The sequence below is a fragment of the Rhinatrema bivittatum genome, chromosome 1 (assembly GCF_901001135.1).
Source record: "Rhinatrema bivittatum chromosome 1, aRhiBiv1.1, whole genome shotgun sequence".
Taxonomy (NCBI): Eukaryota; Metazoa; Chordata; class Amphibia; order Gymnophiona; family Rhinatrematidae; genus Rhinatrema; species Rhinatrema bivittatum.
Genome location: NC_042615.1, coordinates 157,777,253 through 157,797,030, shown reverse-complemented (window position 1 = coordinate 157,797,030; position 19,778 = coordinate 157,777,253). Strand labels below are relative to the sequence as shown.

At 41.7% G+C, this 19,778-nt stretch overlaps 1 protein-coding gene across 4 annotated transcripts in view; it reads right to left on the bottom strand.

The window, feature by feature from the left end:
- RBM47 (RNA binding motif protein 47) overlaps positions 1–13,456 on the bottom strand; it is a 363,750-nt gene extending 350,294 nt beyond the window's left edge. For 3 of the 4 annotated variants that reach the window (XM_029589008.1, XM_029589049.1, XM_029589069.1), the window contains exon 1: positions 11,886–12,397. Coding sequence is in view for 1 of the 4 variants with exons in the window: in XM_029589034.1 (XP_029444894.1) it covers positions 13,163–13,176 (14 nt within the window). In the remaining 3 variants the exon portion in view is untranslated. Of the gene's footprint in view, positions 1–11,885; positions 12,398–13,162 lie in introns of those variants that run through there. The other variant, XM_029589034.1, reaches the window with a different exon arrangement.
- Positions 13,457–19,778: the final 6,322 nt, after the last annotated feature.

Below are 19,778 nucleotides of genomic sequence, written 5' to 3'. Positions count from 1 at the left end.
TGTAAAACATAAATTCTAAATAAGAGTAGCCAAAGGGGACATATAGAGATTAAAAAGAGTTGGAGAAAGGATAGACCCTTGTGGTACACCACAAGAAGAAAGCTGAGATTGAGATGATGAGGAGACCTGTTAGGAAAGACACAAACCAATCAAATGAAGACCCCCTTAATCTTAAGTCAACCAGGTATTCAGCAGCAGCTTGTGATGTATGGTATCAAAAGCTGCATTCATGTCTAAGAAAACCATGAGCATAGTCCTGCCACCGTCCAAGCCATGCTGATATAGTTTACAAGGACAGTTAAATCAATTTCTGTACTATAGCTCTTTTGAAGCCCCGATTGCCTAGGATGGAAGACCAAAGTCTTTTCTTAAAAGGATGCCAATTGTAGATGCACAATGTTCTCAATTATTTTAGACAACACAGCGTGATTGGAGATAGATTCTAGCCTTTATGAAATTTACAGACCTAAGGTTTTTTTTAAGATCAGATGAATCCTGGAAACTGAGAAATTCTGATAAATTTCTTTGTTCCAAACTTGAATTAACAATCTCAACCAAATACTGAAGTAAACCAAGGTCTGGGTTTCTAATATATTTAAATGGAAGTGTGCAGCATGGGTAGGCATGGCAACTCTGGTCCTAGAGGGCCACCAATTGATCAAGGTTTCAGGATACCCTTAATAAAAATGCAAGAGAGAGATTTGCATGTATGCAAATTTGTTCCATGCATATTCATTAAGGTTATGCAGAAAACCTGATGGATTGGTGGCAATCAAGAACCAGATGTGGAGCACTGAGGCAGAGCACATTATGCACTGACCATAAATATTCTGTTAAAGCTTCCTCTATGCTTATGGCCAGGGACATAAGAACACTTAGACTCAGTAAAAAGTATAATGTATTTTTATTAGTCAATATAAGTGTTCTCGGGAGATTCTGGGTACTGGGTACCCTTAGTCTTTCAATCTGACCAGCATCTCATCGTATACAGAAAGTGATCCTTGTTTTATAGATAACATTCAAATACAGGGTAGAAGGTTCTAGAGACTTGCATGACTGCCCAAAGGATCATTTACATAAGTTGTGATGTCAACTGCATGATTAAATCATCGCTAACTATCCTGATTGGCTTCCCAGGATGTGTAGCCCATTTCCCATTACTTTCTTTGTTCTGGTAAACTCTTACTGGTCAAGACAATCAGGATACCCTTAATAAAAATGCAAGAGAGAGATTTGCATGTATGCAAATTTGTTCCATGCATATTCATTAAGGTTATGCAGAAAACCTGATGGATTGGTGGCAATCAAGAACCAGATGTGGAGCACTGAGGCAGAGCACATTATGCACTGACCATAAATATTCTTTCACATTCCATTATTTTTGTATTGCATAGTTGCAATTGCAAGTATCTGTGTGTGGTTGTTTCATATCTAGTGAGCAAATACATTTTTAGAATATTAGTGGCACAAACTTGTTCTAAAGTTGGTCTGTTATCTGGCTAATTATGTTTACTCCCAGGGATACCTACATGCTTTTTTAGGTCTGATACAAAAATATGCAAAATTAACCATATTCATTCCAAGCTACTGATTTCTAATCTCTTGTTACTTAGGAAGACCTAACTGCTATTTAACTCTAAATCTCATGTACCATGTGAAAGCTCTGATTAGATGAGATTTCATTGATTCACAGTTACCTAATGTCACAGTTGAGATCATGGACCTTTCAAGTATTGTAAATACCCAGCAACTAGGGTAATTATTCAAGTCATCTCTGTCATAATTCTATATAATTACATATAATCCTGGCAAACAGTAAAAAGAAAAGGGAACGGCCAACTCAATGGTTTAGTGGCAGTGGTAATGCTGTGTGCTGCAGGATTACTGGGTTTGGTTCCTAAATCCAGCTTCTGCTCATCAGGCTGGCAAGAACTGGAGATACTCTGGAGACAGCATTTACATTTGCTTAGGGGAGAGAATCCCAGGCACTGCACAATAGTAACATCTAAGTATGGAACTGATGGTGCATCTGTGCCAGGTTCCAAAGAGAACCCCCTACCAAGGATTGTCACTGAAATGATTGGGTTATAAAAGCGAGTGGGAATAAAAATGGGAGTGGGGGGGGGGACTTTTGGGTAGAAATGAATGAAGATTTATAATCTTCTTGCATCAGTTGGGACAGATGCCAATCGAGCTGGAAGACCAAAGGAATAGGATGAAGCTGGGAGAATATTTTATTAAAATTTAAGGGCCAATTCACTGAGGCCTTTTCCCCATTTTGCATCTAGGGGGAAAAAACCTGGACAGATCAGGTCCGTAATTTGTTAGGCTGGTCTCATGGCTTAGGTTACAGTCTCACCAAAAATAGTCAGTATACTGTCGACGAACTATAGAGAAGCTATAGATATTACCATTACCAAACGTGACTGCAGTACACATTTCAGTTTTTAGAGTTCAGAGAGAAATAATAGTCTACATCAAAGTAGATTGTTTCCAAAGATTTTTTAAATTTTTAAACTTTAATTTTTAAAAGGACCTTCGTACCACCCTCTGCGAATATTGGGACCACTCTCATCAGGTTCCCTAATTTTTCGCTTTAGGGTCTTTTTTTATCATTGGTCCAATTCTTAAACAGCAATGAAGCAAAAATCTTTTTGGGGGGTTTTGAAGCTTAAGATAAAAGTGAAAAACGAGGGGGAAGTATCTCATTTTTCACACAGGTTTATCCCATGTCTTCTTGAATTCAGATACTGTCTGTGTCGCCATCACCTCTACTGGGAGGCTGTTCCATGCATCCACCATCCTCTCTGTAAAGAAATATTTCCTTAGATTACTCCTGAGTCTATCCCCTTTCACCCTCATCCCATGATCCTTCATTCTAGAGCCTCCTTTCCATTGAAAGAGACTTGCCTCATCTGTATGGAAACCTTGGAGGTATTTAAAATGTCTATCATATTGCCCCTATTCCACCTTTCCTCCAGGGTAAACATGTTTAGATCTTTAAATTTATCCATATATGTCTTAGAACAAAGACTACTGATCATTTTAGTAGCTTTGCTCTGGATCGACTGCAACCGGTTTATTTCTTTTCTAAGATTTAATTTTGTGATTGATGTTATTGATAATATCAATCACAAAATTAAAATGAATGTGTGTTTTCTTTAAGAAAAGGTCACATTACTAGCAAATAAAAAGCCTTCTGAAATGAGTGTGCAGAGTCCACTCAATCCATTTTTCACAGTTGAATACAATGATTTCAAGGGTAGATCTATCGATGCTGAAAGACGCACATTAACAATTATAAAAAGAAAGCTTGCTGCAATTAAGTAGAAATCCCCACCAAGGTCAAGGTTATTGAGTATTTATATTGTGCAGAACTGCCAAATAAGTGTGTTTCCAGTATGGTGATTTTTAACCATTTCTTTATTTTGATTGTGGTGTTTGTAGTCCAGCTTCTTCCATTTCACATCAGCACTGTGAGTACTAAAATGTATCACAAGGGAATGTCAAAATGCTAGGACTGGCCTCATGGTTCCCTCCACAATCTTGGTCTGTTGGAAGCATTTCTCTATACCATTGTCTCTATACCAAAGAATTAATGATGCACACACACAAGCATGGAAAACTCATGCCTCCATCCTCTGCTACTATAAGGTATATTATTAATATGGGGAAATTACAAAATAAGTATCAAAAGGCAAGGGAAATATTTAAAATTAGATTAGCAAGAATTCGAAGTAGGGCCACCAAAATGATGCATGGCCTGCAGAGTAAGCCATACTCTGGTTTTATTTCAATCAAACAAATCTGAATAAACCAGAGTATTGCTTTCAGGCTTTTTTTTTTGGGATAGGATCCAAGTGCAGGATCTGAAGCAAGAGCTAAAGTCAGTCCTCTCTAGGTCTTTAGGCTGCGGCTGAGGATCTGTACAATCTGAAGGGTTAGTGCCCTGTCACCCAACCTCATTGGAGACATGATAATATAATGACCATAGTCAGAGCAGAAGGATTAAATCTGCTTTAAAAAAAAAAGCGTATCCCACGTGCACACAATGGAAGAGAATGAAAAAGCTGGCCCAGATTTGGGATAAAAAAAAGTAACACTTTATACAATAATTCTCCTATCCAGTGTCTGCACTAAAGAAAGAACCCAGTTTCTCTACGGCTGGTAGCAACCGGCTGCAACATGCAAAAAAAATAAATAAATAATAATTTATAAACATTTACAGCCATGTTGGCATAGCTTTCGTCAGTTCAAGAGATCAGCAAGTAGATCAGTAACATAGCTGCCAGCTTGTTTTCCATTTCTATGTATGTATATACTTTAAACAGAGAGTGGCTTCGGTAGATAAATCCTCTGCATGGTCTCAACAAGCTTTTCAGTTTGTTCACTGAGCTTTCAGTCATTCATAGCTACAGGTGTATGTGCCTAAAAGCATTCTGGGTACTTGCAAGCACATAAAGCGTTTCCTTATTTTTTTTTACATCCAGGGTTCGTGCAATCAACAGCTTGTGAAACAGAAACAGAGATAATAGGTCTGCAACCTATACATAACCTTTATTCGCTATCCCCACCCCCACACCTCCCACTCCTTTTTAACAAAAATAAGTTACTTATTTTCATTTTGGAAACGTACTCATGATCACAAGTGAACTCACACCCTGAATTCCTGACTGAGGAAGTTATAATGTAAAATACTAAGGTCATCTATGTTGAGAAAGAATCCAATCCCAGCTTCAAGCAGATAAAAATGTAGAAACCTCAGGCTGTTGAGTTTGCAGTTAATAAAAAGTTGTTGTGCTCCACTGAGTTTACTGTGTCACCAAACCCTCCCAGCCTCAGCTACACAAAGCCTACATTGTCAGCAGAAAGATACTGAGAAGATGTGCCTGATCTTGGCAAGGTCTAGGTGTACCCAGAATCATGGTTTTTTTTATTTTTACAAAAAAGCAAATTTATGTTCCAAAGATGAGAGTAGTGTCCTCACCACACTACATTCTTATTTATGTCCTACTCAAAATATTTAAAAGCATGAATGTTAGATACATAAAATGAAGCCCACGCTAGTTCCGGGTAAAAGAGTAATGACGCAACCTCTGATGATAGTCAGCAGAGGGGTGGGGGATGCTGATGTGCATGAGTCAGGATAATAGACATTTAGTAAAATAATGTTTGTAGTAAAAAAATAATGATAGGAATCTGTTCTAGGTCCCTGCCTCCGCACACTGCAAAGATGCAGAAGACTCTTCCTCAGTTGCCCACCTTCTCAGACAGTTCATGCACCTCTGATGCACTCACAAGCGCAAAAAGCTGACATGGTCACTTGAATCCCTTTGCTGTACAGGTGCAGGAATCAGACCCAGGTTTTGGTTTTTGTTGGGTTTTTTTTAAACATAAGTCATGTTTTTAAAGCATGTTTTATTGCTTCACCCGCTATTATTGTGGCTCTGCATCATTATCCCAGTGTTCCAAACATACTATAAATATCCATACAGGCCATGCACTTCAAAAACCTATTTGAAAATGAGAAGTTATTAAAAGGAAGGCAAGTTAGTAAATCTACTACTAGGGCTTTCTGCCACAGAAGGGTACATTCTCTCTCTTATAACACTTCCTCTTTACCCACAGATATGAACCCTCCTCCAGAACACTAAAGCATATCATATGAAGTGATCCCATTATTCAATTGAAAAATAACACAAATGAAGTTATTTTTTTAAATAAATATATATATATAGCATACTGAGTCAAGTACTTTAAAATAGTTTTATTATATACTATATAGGTACCATGAATCCCTTCCTCAGACAGCTTACAATCTAATTGGGTTTCTGTGGCAATAGGAGATAAATAGGGCATTTTTCAGCATTGCCTGCATAGTTACAAAGTCCACGAAACTTTTATCAGTGGACTTTGCACCATTTCTCAAAGGGGAGGTTTGAATATACTTTCCCTTAGAAAGCTGCCCCAGAAAAATCAAATCACATAGGTTTGAAAATGTTAAAACTATGTGCGTTGTTGCCTTCCCCAATCTAACCTCATCTATTTTTCCCCCAGATAAAAGTATGCCCAGTATTGATCCCCATGCATACCTTTACCGGGGGTGGGCAATTTTCACTCAGGTAAATAACCATTTGCCCTTGTAAATGGCTTTTGAAAATTACCCTCATAGTGACTTGGTCAGTCACAATGAGAGTCAGAAGCAGAGCTTGAACCTCAGATTCTAACCACTAGGGCCACCAACACTCTCCAGCTTACCTTGAACATTTTTCTCCATTTCCAGTTCTAGTCTTCTGGAATAGAGTTATTTTCTAAGAACAGGTGTATGTGTACATTGGATCTACAGTATAAGTGCAGATTTATTCCCATGTTGAAACAACAGCTGCAGCCTCTGAATTGTTATTCATATCATTCCATCTGCACACAAAGGGACTGAATTAGCACAAGCTGGAAACTTGGTGTCAATCATCAAGACTTCTACCTGGCCAATTGGCACTACTGCTCGCGAGTTTCACATGTGTATTAATACATCCCCTTATTTGTTTGTTTATTTATTTGGTTTTATATACCGGTATTCAAGAATACATCATATCGGTTTACAAAATTAAAAGTTAAAATAACGAGTAAAATAACGAGTGTCTGTGTCCAATATATGCAGACATACTTTTCTGTCTATTATTCCATGTGAATTATAACTGATATACTATTTGAATTTCTCACTTTATTCTCATTTAATCTGCCATACAATAGTTCAAATTATGTTTTTAATAATTAAACTATTCTTTTACTTATATAATGTATCATTTAAACACCAAGTTAATGATGAAAGTGCCTCATGGTTAGTGTAGTGATCTACAGGTCAGGAAAGTGTATGAGAGACATAGGTCCAAGTCAACTCTCCCAGTGATTCTTAATGCACACTTAGGCTAATTCCTCTGATCTTCCATCCTGTGCCTCAGCTGACTCAATTGCTCTTCTTAATATTATCCAATTGTAAAATTATTCCCTGCCCCTCATTTTTTCATTTTGTCATACAGATCGAGCATCAAACAATGGCACCCAAACTTTCAGCCACCAAGGCATCTGTACTCTAATTCAAAAGCATTAAATTGTAAAATGTATTGGGATCCCATTTTGATGAAAGATTTTATTTAAATACCATATTCATATGATAAATGTAGAAAAAGAAACTTCCAACAGTTTATCATAGCTTATATATGTTGTGAGAATTTTCCACATGCACAGTAATGAGGAAACAAGGAATCTAGGTGAGTATAAATAAATGTGGCCTTTCTAAAAAAAATGCTTGAGGATTGCATGCATTGCTCAAAAGCTGCAGGATGGCTGCAATCCTTGCAGCATGAAAGCCAGTACTGTGCTTCTGTCTGATACAGTTTTAGGCAGTCACAGAAAGAAACAGTCACATGATGGAGGAGTGAGAGAAGCAAACTGTAGAATTTGAAATTGCAAGAAAGTGAGGGTGAATTTAAGAATTTATTTTGGAGTCATGCACAGAGTTGTCAACTTTTTAATTAAGAGGAAAGCAAGCAGTGGGTCTGATTCACTAAGCATTTTTCCCATGGACAGAAAATGGAAGAAAAGTCTTAGTTAATCAAACCCTAAATCTTCCATGGTCGAAACCATTTGTCTGCAGACCTGACAAAAGACCCAATTTCTGGAGAAAGTTTTTTTGTCCACATGGTGCTTTTGAAATTCTATCTGAGTGCACTTTAACTTTTGTGGTCCTGTTTCTTCCATTTACAGTCACTACTACAGACACAGGTCAGTGGTTCAATGGCAGTGCAGTGCTTCTATGCATGAGATCTGGAATTGATATCCAAGGTCTGCCTCTGCTCCTTAGGCTAAACGGGCATCCTGCAGACAAGAGTAACAGGTCTTAGAGAGAAGGGAGCCCCAGTCATCACACAACAGTGACAACTAATGGCCTGACCCAGATATACATATTTATGGAGAAAAGCCCTGGGTTATTGTCAGTCGGTGAATTTTCTAAATAAAAAAGGTACCAGGCTGGAGTCAGCAGAAATCTCCACCTTCCACTTTTTCCCAATAGCGAAAAAGAAGTAAATTCAAAAAGTTTCTGAATTGAATGCCTGGCAGAAAATCACTAATGGTTACTGTACATAACAATTTATGGCATTATATCCCAATAAAGCCAGAACTAACTTAAAAAGTTTCCCTTCATTAACTGGGTCCCTAATCAGCTCTGCATTTTTTCCTTTCTAATGTCTCCCATACTGCCCAGCATTTTAATGGAAGATAAAAGCATTTCTCTTTTTTCTCCCTTGGGTCTCTTGGTTAAAACCACAGCACCAGCTAGATTGCTCAAGATCTCAGCTTGCTTGTTTCTAGTCTTCATTGGTTCCTCTTTTGGTTTCATTCACAAGTCTCTCTTTTTTGGTTTTCCTAAGTTTATTTTATTTTTGTTGACTTTCAGCATACCTTATACTTTATTTTTAAGCAATGTCTTTCCTGAGTCTCCTCCTCATCTGTTTGTGCTAGATCTATGCTTTGCAAATCCCAGTGTGATTCCCGAAGGAGGTTCTCATGAAGATCAGCAGAGCATCGCCCTGATATAAAGTGCTAATGGAGTTCTACAAAATACTAACTTGCTTTTTTTCTTCATTCAATGCCTTACTTTTTGGGTCTTTAATTTAGGTGTCCTTCCTTTCTTGCCTTCAAGGTATTTTGTTCACACTGTTTTGGGGTAAAGGCGCACACCTTTAATTATGTTCCCTGCGTTAAACCTTTTTAAGTGAGCCCATTCTTCAGTTGTGCAGCATAAATACAGTACGATTATGAACCATGGGGTTTCTGATGAGGATCAGCACAACAGCACCTAGTTTAATTGGATTCATATGAGCTTATTCAATTAAGATTGTTTACTACAGGCATAAGAATAGGGGGGAAAAAATTCATCTTTAGAATGGGACTATAAAGTTGAGAGAGGCTAGACAGACCTTTTCTCCTCTAAAACAAAATTAAATTAAAAACCAAAATTAAATTGAAAACCAAAAGGAAGAATGTTCATTATTAAATGTTAAAAAAAAGTTTGCTATTACTGTTGCTCTAAGAATTTTCAAATGTGAACATGTAGGTTTACAACATTTCGGGTACACATTTACCTTTAACTTCCTACACTATACTCCCAAGTCCAGGCCGGAGCTACCATACTAGAGAGACAATTCTCCCTACCTGCTAGCATTGTATGTTTGCCTCTCAACCAAACAGAGATATTCTACTATTTATTTTTTTTTTTATTACAGAAGGCTCCAAGGGTCTAGGAGCAGACTTGAATCCTGGTGCTGCCCTCCATTGCCTCTGGACCTGTAGTTCTGCTTTTCATAGAGCAATGGGAACTTCAAGTTCAAAGATGCAACTAAGGGGAAAAAAAACAGGACTACTTCATCCATTCCTTGATGACTTGGAGCCATCTGATAACCTTATAATCTATCACTGATATACTGTCAGATGGAATTCCCACTTATATATACTCCTAAGGTAGATGTAGTACTGTCTACCTTCATATATGTCATACGGTCAGCATGCTGATATCAACATGCCTCTTTCCTGCTTTCAAAGACAGTATCATAAAACAAAAACAGAGTGCCACAAATTTCACCCTGTCATAGAAAACTGTTGACCCTGAGACAGAGAAAGGCTTTGGCAATGTAAATCTTTGGGTGATCATAAAAATGCAAATAAGAAAAGTTTGATGACATCATCATGCAATAACTATCCCCTAAAATACCTGTTTTACAGAGTAATACATGTTCATTTTATGTTGGATATAGGGATCTTCTCTAAACCAGTGGGAAATTTAGTTGTTAATTACTGTAACTATGAGATACATGAACAATTTATATATATACACACACACACACACACACACTGTAAAGGCAAGTTGCCCCGTCATTATTTGTAAGTGGATATCATCCACTGATATCAGGTCAAAATTAAAGAGAAAAAGAATGTAAGATAATTTTTACAACATTGTTTTCTTTCTTGTCAGATGTTAACTGTATTGGAATCCTGGATATAGTTTCTGGCTGTGAATCTGCTCACTGCTATAAACAAGAATATTTTCTCAGATAAAACTTCTGTGACAGTTCCTCTGCTATCTTCTTTTCGTACTGACATTTATCTTCAGTTTCCTCACTATACCAGGCTCTGCTTAACACCGGCAGTAGTGACCTTTTACCTTTATGATTTGGCACCTGCAGTAGCCAGCTAGCTATATGTTGCTTTGTTCATTGCCAAGAGTCCTATGATCTAGCAACTTGCTTCATAACTACTGCTATCACCTAAATTCAGTTTTTTCCCCCTAAAAGTACAGGAATGCAGTGGTAAAAAACAAACAAACAAATATTTTACAAATGGCCAATGCTACTCTGCCAAGCTCTATATTTTCTGAATGAACACATCCCAGAGCAACTTTTTGTCAAATGTTTCCTCCAGTGCATATAGAGCTCCAGATTTGTGCACCAAAAGCATCCCAGTATTTTCAATGGGAAAAATACTGGTGCAGACCTGGTGCAAGTTTTCACTGGAGCACACTTTACATACATCATTACTTCTCCCTTGTGCCCACCCCAAAGTTTAACTGTTCACAAAAATAAGGTAGACATTTTTTTTTCTGGGAACATTTTGTTTATGTGCACAAACCAGATACACAATAAGTTGGGAACAAAACAACCAAAATAACTCACTGTAAGAACAACACACTCAAAAAATATAAACCACATTTTCAAGATTTTTCTCAAACCCCTCTCTCACCCAAAGTTAACTGTAAACCAAACAGATATCAGAGTTCCTTGGAAAAATAATTGCGCCATAATGTAGAAATGTTTTTTGGGTTGGTTTTTTTTTATTGAAGCAGGCCCTAAGTAGTTAAAAAGTGTCCTGAATGCAGTTTAGGATTAACATGATGGTTTTGTATACATATTTTCTGCAATAAGTTTTTCTATATATTTAAGCAACATGTTTTGAAAGGCCTATTATTGCAGTGAATTATTATGGTTTACAAAGATGTACCATCATTTGCTAAATCTATCATGACAGGAAATCTTCTCTAATATATTCTTGGGTAGAAATTATTTGGGTAGGAATGCTTTGTTTGATATATATATTTAGCTTACAATTATCTATGGGGTTTTTGGGGGTTGGTTTTTTTTTTTTAGTAATTTGTTTTGCCAACTTTTGGTCCCCGGATTTGTGTTCCTTGTTGCCACAGAGCTCAGAAGCCTCAGCGCTGATTGCTCTGCCTCTAGCCATAGAGTCTGCAGGAAACATAGAAAAGGTGCTGCTGCTCTGCTTTTAACTCTCCCAACACACACACACACAGAGCGTTTGAGAAACTTCTCTTTTTCCGAGGAAATCTTTAACCCCCCCCCCCTTTTTTTTTTATTTTTAATTGACTCACACATTCCAACCAGCTGCCCTATTGACATAATTTGTCATCTGTCACAGTTGGACAGAGACACGGTTCCGTGAGACATGAACTGGCCCATGAAACGCAGCCGTGCTAGATTCAGTTCTGGGTTGCAGAGGTTCAAATACAAAGCAAATCACAGCATACATTTTAGAAAGCAATACATCTCCATAAGCCAGAAACGTATCGGCCACCTCCTTGACTTTCTTTTCTTAACCATTCCGTCCACCTCACCCTTTAGCGCTTTCACAGAAAGAGGGCAATCATATTAATGTTAATCTTTTTTTTTTTTTTTAAAAGCAACCAGCCTGCAAGAGGTTTCACCACAGGCCAGGAGTTGCCCTCAAGGGCCCCGCGGCCGTTTCGGCGGAGCCTATTTCTTTTCCGAGGCAGAGAAGAAGAGCAAAGTGCGTGGGGCGGGGGGAGGGGTACTTACCACCACTTGGTGAGCCGGGCTCAAGGTCACCGCGAGCGCGAGAAGCCAGAGCCGCCACCTGCCTGCCGCCTCGCGAGGTTTTCCCGGGCACCTCACGCGCCAGCCGCACCTCACCACCCGGGAGCAGCTACCGCATCTTTTCACTGCAGTTCGGCTTTGGGTTTTTTTTTTTTTGTGGTGGTTTTTTTTTTTTTCCCTCCCCTCTCCTTTTCCCTACAACTGAACTCAAAATAAGTCGCCCCGGTAACTCCCCGTGATGCCCTTTTAAGCAGCCTTAACCTCTTTGCGCTCTTTACATTCAGCTGGCCCGGAATGCTCTCAGCGACTGGTCTGCTCTGCGGAGCAACTTACAATTAAATAGCACCCGGCTAAGCCCAAATCCCCGGTCCTCACTGACTTAAACTGCACATTCCAAAGGGCTAAACAGGAACCGAGCAGGAACGCCGGGGAGAAAGCTCCTTCCTAGACAGAAAACATAAATATCCTTCCAGAACCTGATTTCTGCCCATAGGAAGCTTGTTAAAAAAAAAAAAAAAAAAAAGCAAGCCACACAAAACCAAATCTGTAAAGTGTGTTTGTGTGTGTGTGTGTGTGTGTGTTTCTCCCTTAGTCTCTCTTCTCACAGTAGCTAGGTTTGTCTCATGTCTACTCCCTGCCCTTAAACTCACCAAACCAGATTTCTACTCCCTGCACCAGCAACTTCCCGTAAATCTAAATTGAAATTTTATCCTCTTCACTGAGCCCTTGCTGGCTGAAGGCCAGTGCAACATTCCTCTTGTTTTAGGAGTGTAGATACCTTTGCCATAAAAAAAAAAGGGGGCAGATGAAAGAAAGAAAGAAAGAAAGAAATGCTGGCAAGATGTGCCATACAGGCTAAGTTATTGAAATACAGAGAAACTTTTTCAGACCACTTTCATAAAACCCGATTGCTAAACAGGAAAAACAGAGAAGATTTTTTTTTTCCCTACATCCGCGTTCGAGTTATCTGGGCGAGCGCAGTTTTCCCCTCAAGTGTACCACTGCACCTATGAGCCCAGGCACCTGCTTAATGTCACCCGCCTGAAGCATTTTCATCAGAGCCAAGTCAACCCCTTTTAGTGTCAGAGCAAACTCTCTGATCACTTTTAGCAAAAAAAAAAAAACGCAACGAGACAGTCCCTACACCAGCTGCTGATTTTTGGTGGTGGTGTACAAACAACAGTAAATCAGTCTGAGTTTCGATTCACCACTCTCGCTCTCTGGTCTGATATGAGGGCAAGGAGGGTGGCGGCACTCACCTGAGGCAGAGCATTTCTTGCTGCAGTGCGGGGAGGGAGGGAGGGACGTCACGGGGAGAGGCTCAGCCCTGCTTTGCTCTCGGGGCTGCCGGGCTCCTCGAGGCAGAGGCGCCTGATCTTATTCTTTTTCTCCCCCCTTCTCTGACCTTAGGGTTACATCTGGTTTCTAGAAAAGGCACCAGAGACGAGTCGGATTCGAAGCAACAGCCACGTTCAGTCTAAACCTTGCCCTTAGATCCTCTCCGGTTGTACTTCTGTCCACTCCCCGTCTCCCCTTTGACTTGTGAAACAACCACGTTACCCGTGTGCGCAAGGGTTAAGTACCCTAATCTGCAGTATTTAAACAGAGCACAAAAACCTGTTTACGGTAAACGTAATCAGCCAACAGGAATCTAATTCACTACTTGTGACTAAACAAACTGGAACAGGAAGCAGACACCATCTGAAATCTGAAAAAAAAATACCAGCTCAGAAGAGAAGTAATTCCTGCTTGCAATGTCATGTAATTGAAGAAGTGATATAACCCCAACACTCTCTGTTTCAGTTATGTTCTTAGTTGAAAGTGGCTTTTTTTTCACTTACATAGATAAAATAGGCATCTTAATGTTGACAAAGCTGAATTAAGTTTTCTATCTGTTCTGAGTGCAGCAATGAATCCACCTTGCTAGCACAGCATATGCTTGAATATGACATGCATTCTGTGCCTCCAACCTTTAGCTGGAACTTCCAGCCTTTGTAGTATCTTAAATTCATACTTCTCATCTAAGGCCAATCCATTAAAGACATCTTAAACCAGTCCTGGTCTTTCAATTCCTAATTCTGAGCATTTTGGGATTTGGAGTTCTATGATTTCTATTGTCGTGAACTTCAATGAAGTTCACATTTGGCCCACTGGGGTGGGGGAGGAGGAGGAGTACAGAGAAAACTCTTGTTTGACTGGGAGGGAAGTGGATTAACAAGAAGCCTCTCCCAGCCAGACCTGTCAACCAAGAAAATAGAAAAAGCACACAAACCTTATATAGGGAAAGCTAGTGTGCTCCCACATGCAAATAAAGAGGCCGATCCAATATCAGGTGCTCAGGCCAGCGCGCTGTTCTACACAGTTTGTACGCACATTTTAGACGTGCTAGGTAGACGTCGTATCCAATACATGCATTACCGCATCCACATGTAAATTGCATGTTAATGACTAGATTAGCTAGTACCCCCGATCCAGTAACACGCGCCCAAAACTAGTGCGTCCATAACAAGCTTTTTTATATGTAAAATTTAGTGTCTACCCTGTCCCATGCATTAGTGTGGTGACGCTATTGGTAGCGGACATATTGGGAAGGCTTTTGTGTGATTCCTAATATATCACATGGATTTTCTGCACTTTTCTGTCCTGCTGACCTTTCTCTTGTGTATAAAGGCAAGAATAAGGAATGCCAGGTGAAGGAGATCGATTGTTCAGATGAACGAAAGACCAGAGAACCCAGTGCCAGTACAAGAACAGGTAAGTAAGAATTGAGAGTCCATTATGGGCTTCTGTAAAGGGCTCAAAATGGACACCCAAGGCCTTGGACTTTCCAAGGCATCCATTCAACCTAGATTACGGAGGCCCATTCCAGACGTCTTAGGGCCCCAGAAATGGACACCAAAGGGCTCGACCTTTCTGAGCCATCCATGCGACCTAGATTACAGGCGCCCATTCCGGATGTCTTAAAGGCCCAGAAATGGACACCGAAGGGCTCGACCTTTCTGAGGCATCCATGGGACCTAGATCAGGGATGCCCATTCTGGACTTCTTAAGGGCCCACAATGGATGATGAAGACCAAATCGAAATCTGGGACATCCATGAAGGGAGGCAATGGGCCTGTACATGAACATCCAATCAATTTATGCTGGTTCTGGCCTGTTCCTTTATCCTTCCATGGATTAGTGGACAGTAGCTATTCCTACATACATGCTATCTTGAATTGCAAAATACTTGCGACTTGATAGGCTAAAGCTGGACTTGATGGACCCTTGGTCGAACCCAGTACGGTATGTCTTATGTTCTTTTGTTTTTGAAACAGGCCAGAGCCAGCAACATATCATTTGCCCATGGACAACTCTCCTTGGGTGCCCGAGCACAATGTGGTGCGAAGATACCAGCTTATCTCGTGGGCAATTCTAGCCCTTTGTGAAGACCTACACAGTGACCTTGATCCCATGGCCTATTGCAACCATGTTGTGCCTAGGTTGATGAAACTTCTGGGTGCTTTACATTTTTTCACCACAGGAAGTTTTCAAAACCCAGTTGGTATCATTGCAGGGATGACTCAATCCTCAGTGTTGCTGCATTTCGCACAGGTCTTGAAGTCGATGATGAAGCGGATGAAGGAGAACATTGAGTTTCCTGAGGACCCAGCGCAACTTCAGGAGATCTGCCATGGGTTCATAGCAATTGTTGGGATACTGAATGTGTTGGGTGCCATAAAATGCATCCATATTACATTTACCCCGAAGTTGGAAGAGGAGAGTTCCTTCCATAACTGCAAGCAATTCCATTTGATGAATGTGCAAGTTGTATGTGATGCGCACCTTTGAATCCTTAATGTAGTGGCAAGGTTTCCTGGGAGCTGCCATGATTTCTACATTCTAGCACATTCATCACTTGGAATCCATTTCCCACAGGGGAGACAAGGTAATGGCTGGTTGCTCAGTAAGTAACATTTGCTATGGTCCACAGTCCTAGACAGCCAGGTGGGAGGATGGCATGCGATGTGTTGTGTTAATTTCTGAAAGTATTTTGAAAACAACTGTAGTGTTAGGGTGGTGGGGTATAAAATGAGTATATGTATATGCGATCTGGATCTGTGTATGTGCTTGGTGTTGTCTCTCTAGTATTTTTTGATGCAATCTTGGTTACACCTTTTATAGGTGAAGGTGGCTATAGCTGTAAGCTTTGGTTGCTAACTCTGCAGGAGTCCCCATGCACTGTGGCTGAAATATACTATAACGAGACTCATGCCAGTACAAGAAACATGATAGAGTGGACCTTCAGCATACTCAAAGGCAAATTCAGATGTTTGGATCGCTCCGGTGGAGCCCTGCAGTACAGGGTGAAAAAGGTGCTGAGCATCATTATAGCCTGCTGCATGCTTTGTGTTTTGGCTTGGACACCGAGGTCGCAGAAAACTTGCCACCTGATCCACCTCTCAAACCGGCAGCAGAGGTGGGCAACACAATGAGGGGCTACAATGCTCACCGAAGGGTCATTGCCAATTATTTCTCAAGTAAGTTATCAATTACACCTATAACCCTTGACCCCTTGTCAGCATATTGATGCAGTCTTGATTGAACAAAATGCCTATGCAAAATCTTTTTATATTTTTCTTATTATAACAGTAGATTAGTTGCATATTGTGATTGGAATCTGTCCTGCCATCCCAGCCTCGCAGGCATAGGCATCCATCACACAATCTCCCACATACTCCTAATGCTTGCACCACCCCATCAGCCTTTCAACAAATCTCATCACTGGGGAGCAAAAATCTAAAACCTGTTCTGTGTTTTATTTCAGGAGCTGTAATCGGAGGACAACAGATGTACCTAGACCCCCAATACATTATATATAATTTTTTTCAAAATGTTCCAATAAATGTTATAGGTTTCTTTATTGGACTCCGTTCTCTGGAATATGGAACTGTGATATATATATATATATATATATATATATATGTCATTTACATCCCTCTCCCTTTGTGCCAGCTTCTGCCATTGCTGCCATGTATCAACCTGGTGCTCTCAGCAACTCCCATCCATTGCAGGTGTGGGTCCACTTACACTCACAAGGCCCCTTCATTGGCATTCCTCTCCTATCACATTGCTTGAGAACCTATAATGTGTGGTGGGACATCATGGACACCTTGGAAAGGCCATGGCCTTGGCCATCCATTATGGGCCCTTCAGATGTCCAGAATGGGTGTCCATTATCAGCGTCATATGGACATCCATGCTTTGGGTGTCCCTGAAGGCTCCATGCACCTTAGACAATAGACACTCAAGCCCTTTGCCTTCCCAAGGCATCTATGCTTTGGATGGCCTTGTACTTCTGTTGTCTAGGTCATGTGGACCCTTCATGGATGCATAAAGCATGGACACCTTGTCCACATGGCCTAGATAATGGACGCCAAGGCTAAGGCCTTTCCAAAGCGTCCATGCTTCAGGTATCCATGAAGGGTCCGCGCACCCTAGACAATAGATGCCCAAGCCCTTGGCCTTTCCAAGGTGTCATTGCTTTGGATGGCCTTGTGCGACCATTGTCTAGGTTGCGTGAACCCTTCACAGACACCCAAGCATGGACACCTTACCCATGTGGCCTAGATAATAGATGCCCAAGGACAAGGCCTTTCCAAAGCATCCATGCTGTTATGGTTTTGAGGTGTTTGGTGGATTCTTAGGTGCTGCAGTGATGGCCACTCCCACGGGGAGGAGCCCCATGGAGAACTGTAGATGCACAAACACAGAGATAATTTTATTATACAGCTTGTGGAGTCACCAGAGGTGGCAATAGTGAGTAGATTCCTGCAGCAGCAGTCTTGGGTCCTCGGCTGAGGAGACCCGTCCCACAATGGTGGTGTATGGAGCTCTGATGCAGGTTTCCAATGAGGAGCTGTAGGTGAGAGAGACTGGTAGATGTTAGATTACTCACAACTCTTGTAGCTGTAATGGTAGAGTTCCCAGCAAATAGAAGTAATGGTAGCAGGCACCAAGGTAGACAACTCAGGCCCTTGAGGAGCGAGTACCTGGATACTGGATAGGCATCTGGAAAGAAGCATAGGGCCCCCGAGGTGTGGGTACCCAAGTTAGTAGAACCCCGGAGGTAGAGAGAGCTTCCAGCAGCAGCAAGAAGCGACAGAGCAGCTTAGACCGGATAAGTCTAATCCTTGCTAACTCAAAGTCAGTCAGCAAATGGGCAGGCTAAATACCCGGATGGTGTGACTTCACACAAGGGGGGCGCCCCCGAGGTTCGCGCCAATGTTGGAATAAAGACATGGGTAGCGCGCGCACTCCAGGAGGCCCTCAGGTGAATCATGGTGGAATGCCTTGCCATAGCCGTTCTGGGGACACCGGGGAGTGTGGCAAGCAGAAGCGGCGGTCGCCATTTTCCCGAGGCTGGTGGAAAAAGCGAATATTGAGGTGAGGCATGTGGGACAAAGCCGTCTGAGTCCGACGGACGCAACACATGCTTTGGGTGGCCTTGTGCAACCATTGATAGGACGTGCGGACACTTTACGGACGCCCTAGCATGGATGCCTTACCTGTGCGGCCTAGATAATAGATGCCCAAGGCCAAGGCCTTTCCAAATCGTCCATGCTTTGGGTGGCCTTGTGCAAGCATTGTCTAGGATGTGCAGACCCATCTTGGACACCCAAAGCATGGACGCCTTACCTGTGTGGCCTAGATAATGAACGCCGAAGGCCATGGCTTTCCAAAGCATCCATGCTTCGGGCATCTGTGAAGGGTCCACACGACCTAGACAACAGACAACCAAGGTTGCCTAAAGCATGGATGCCTTGGAAAGGCCATAGCCTTGGGCACCCGTTGGGCCCAATTCAGAGTGTTGGGTGTCCGTTTAGGGTTCTGATGCAGCTAATGGACGTTCATGCGGAAGTGGTCTTTTGTGTGCATAATCATGAAAATCCATCCCCTGTGGCAATGCCCAGTTGTCCATTTTGTGCGATACCTTCGGGAACTGAAAGATGCCATGCAGGAGGTTCCCCAGTTTTAAGGAAGAGGACATCCGGCTCCTTGCTGAACTAATAATTAGGGATGTGAATCGTTTTTTGACGATTTAAAATATTGTCCGATATATTTTAAATCGTCAAAAATCGTTAGAGGCGATATTTAATAGGAATTCCCCCGATTAATCGTCAAAAATCGTAAATTGGGGGAAGGGGGAGGGCGGGAAAACCGGCACACTAAAACAACCCTAAAACCCACCCCGACCCTTTAAAATAAATCCCCCACCCTCCCGAACCCCCCCAAAATGCCTTAAATTACCTGGGGTCCAGTGGGGGGGGGGGTCCCGGTGTGATCTTTTACTCTCGGGCCTCCGGTGCATATGGCTGGCGTATGGCCGGCGCCATTTTGTACGGCAAAACGATTCGAGTGCAGGAGGTCGTTCCTGGACCCCCGCTGGACTTTTGGCAAGTCTTGTGGGAGTCAGGAGGCCCCCCCAAGCTGGCCAAAAGTCCCTGGGGGTCCAGCGGGGGTCCAGGAGCGATCTCCTACGCTCCTGACGTCGGGGGACAAAAAACAAAATGGCACCGGCGCTACCTTTGCCCTGTCATATGACAGGGATGTTTTAGTGTGCCGGTTTTCCCGCCCTCCCCCGATTTACGATTTACACGATATTTAAAAAAACAAAACCGCGACGATCCGATTCCCTCCCCCCCCCCCAGCCGAAATCGATCGGTAAGACGATCGATCACACGATTCACATCTCTACTAATAATCATAGATAAGAGGCATCTCTATTTTCGTCCTGGGTGCCAGGGTGATCTTTAATGCCAGGTTTCCTTCCTCAGGGAGCTAAGTTAAGAGGTGGGGAAGATAATAATAGGGTCCATTCTTAGAGGCCTCCCT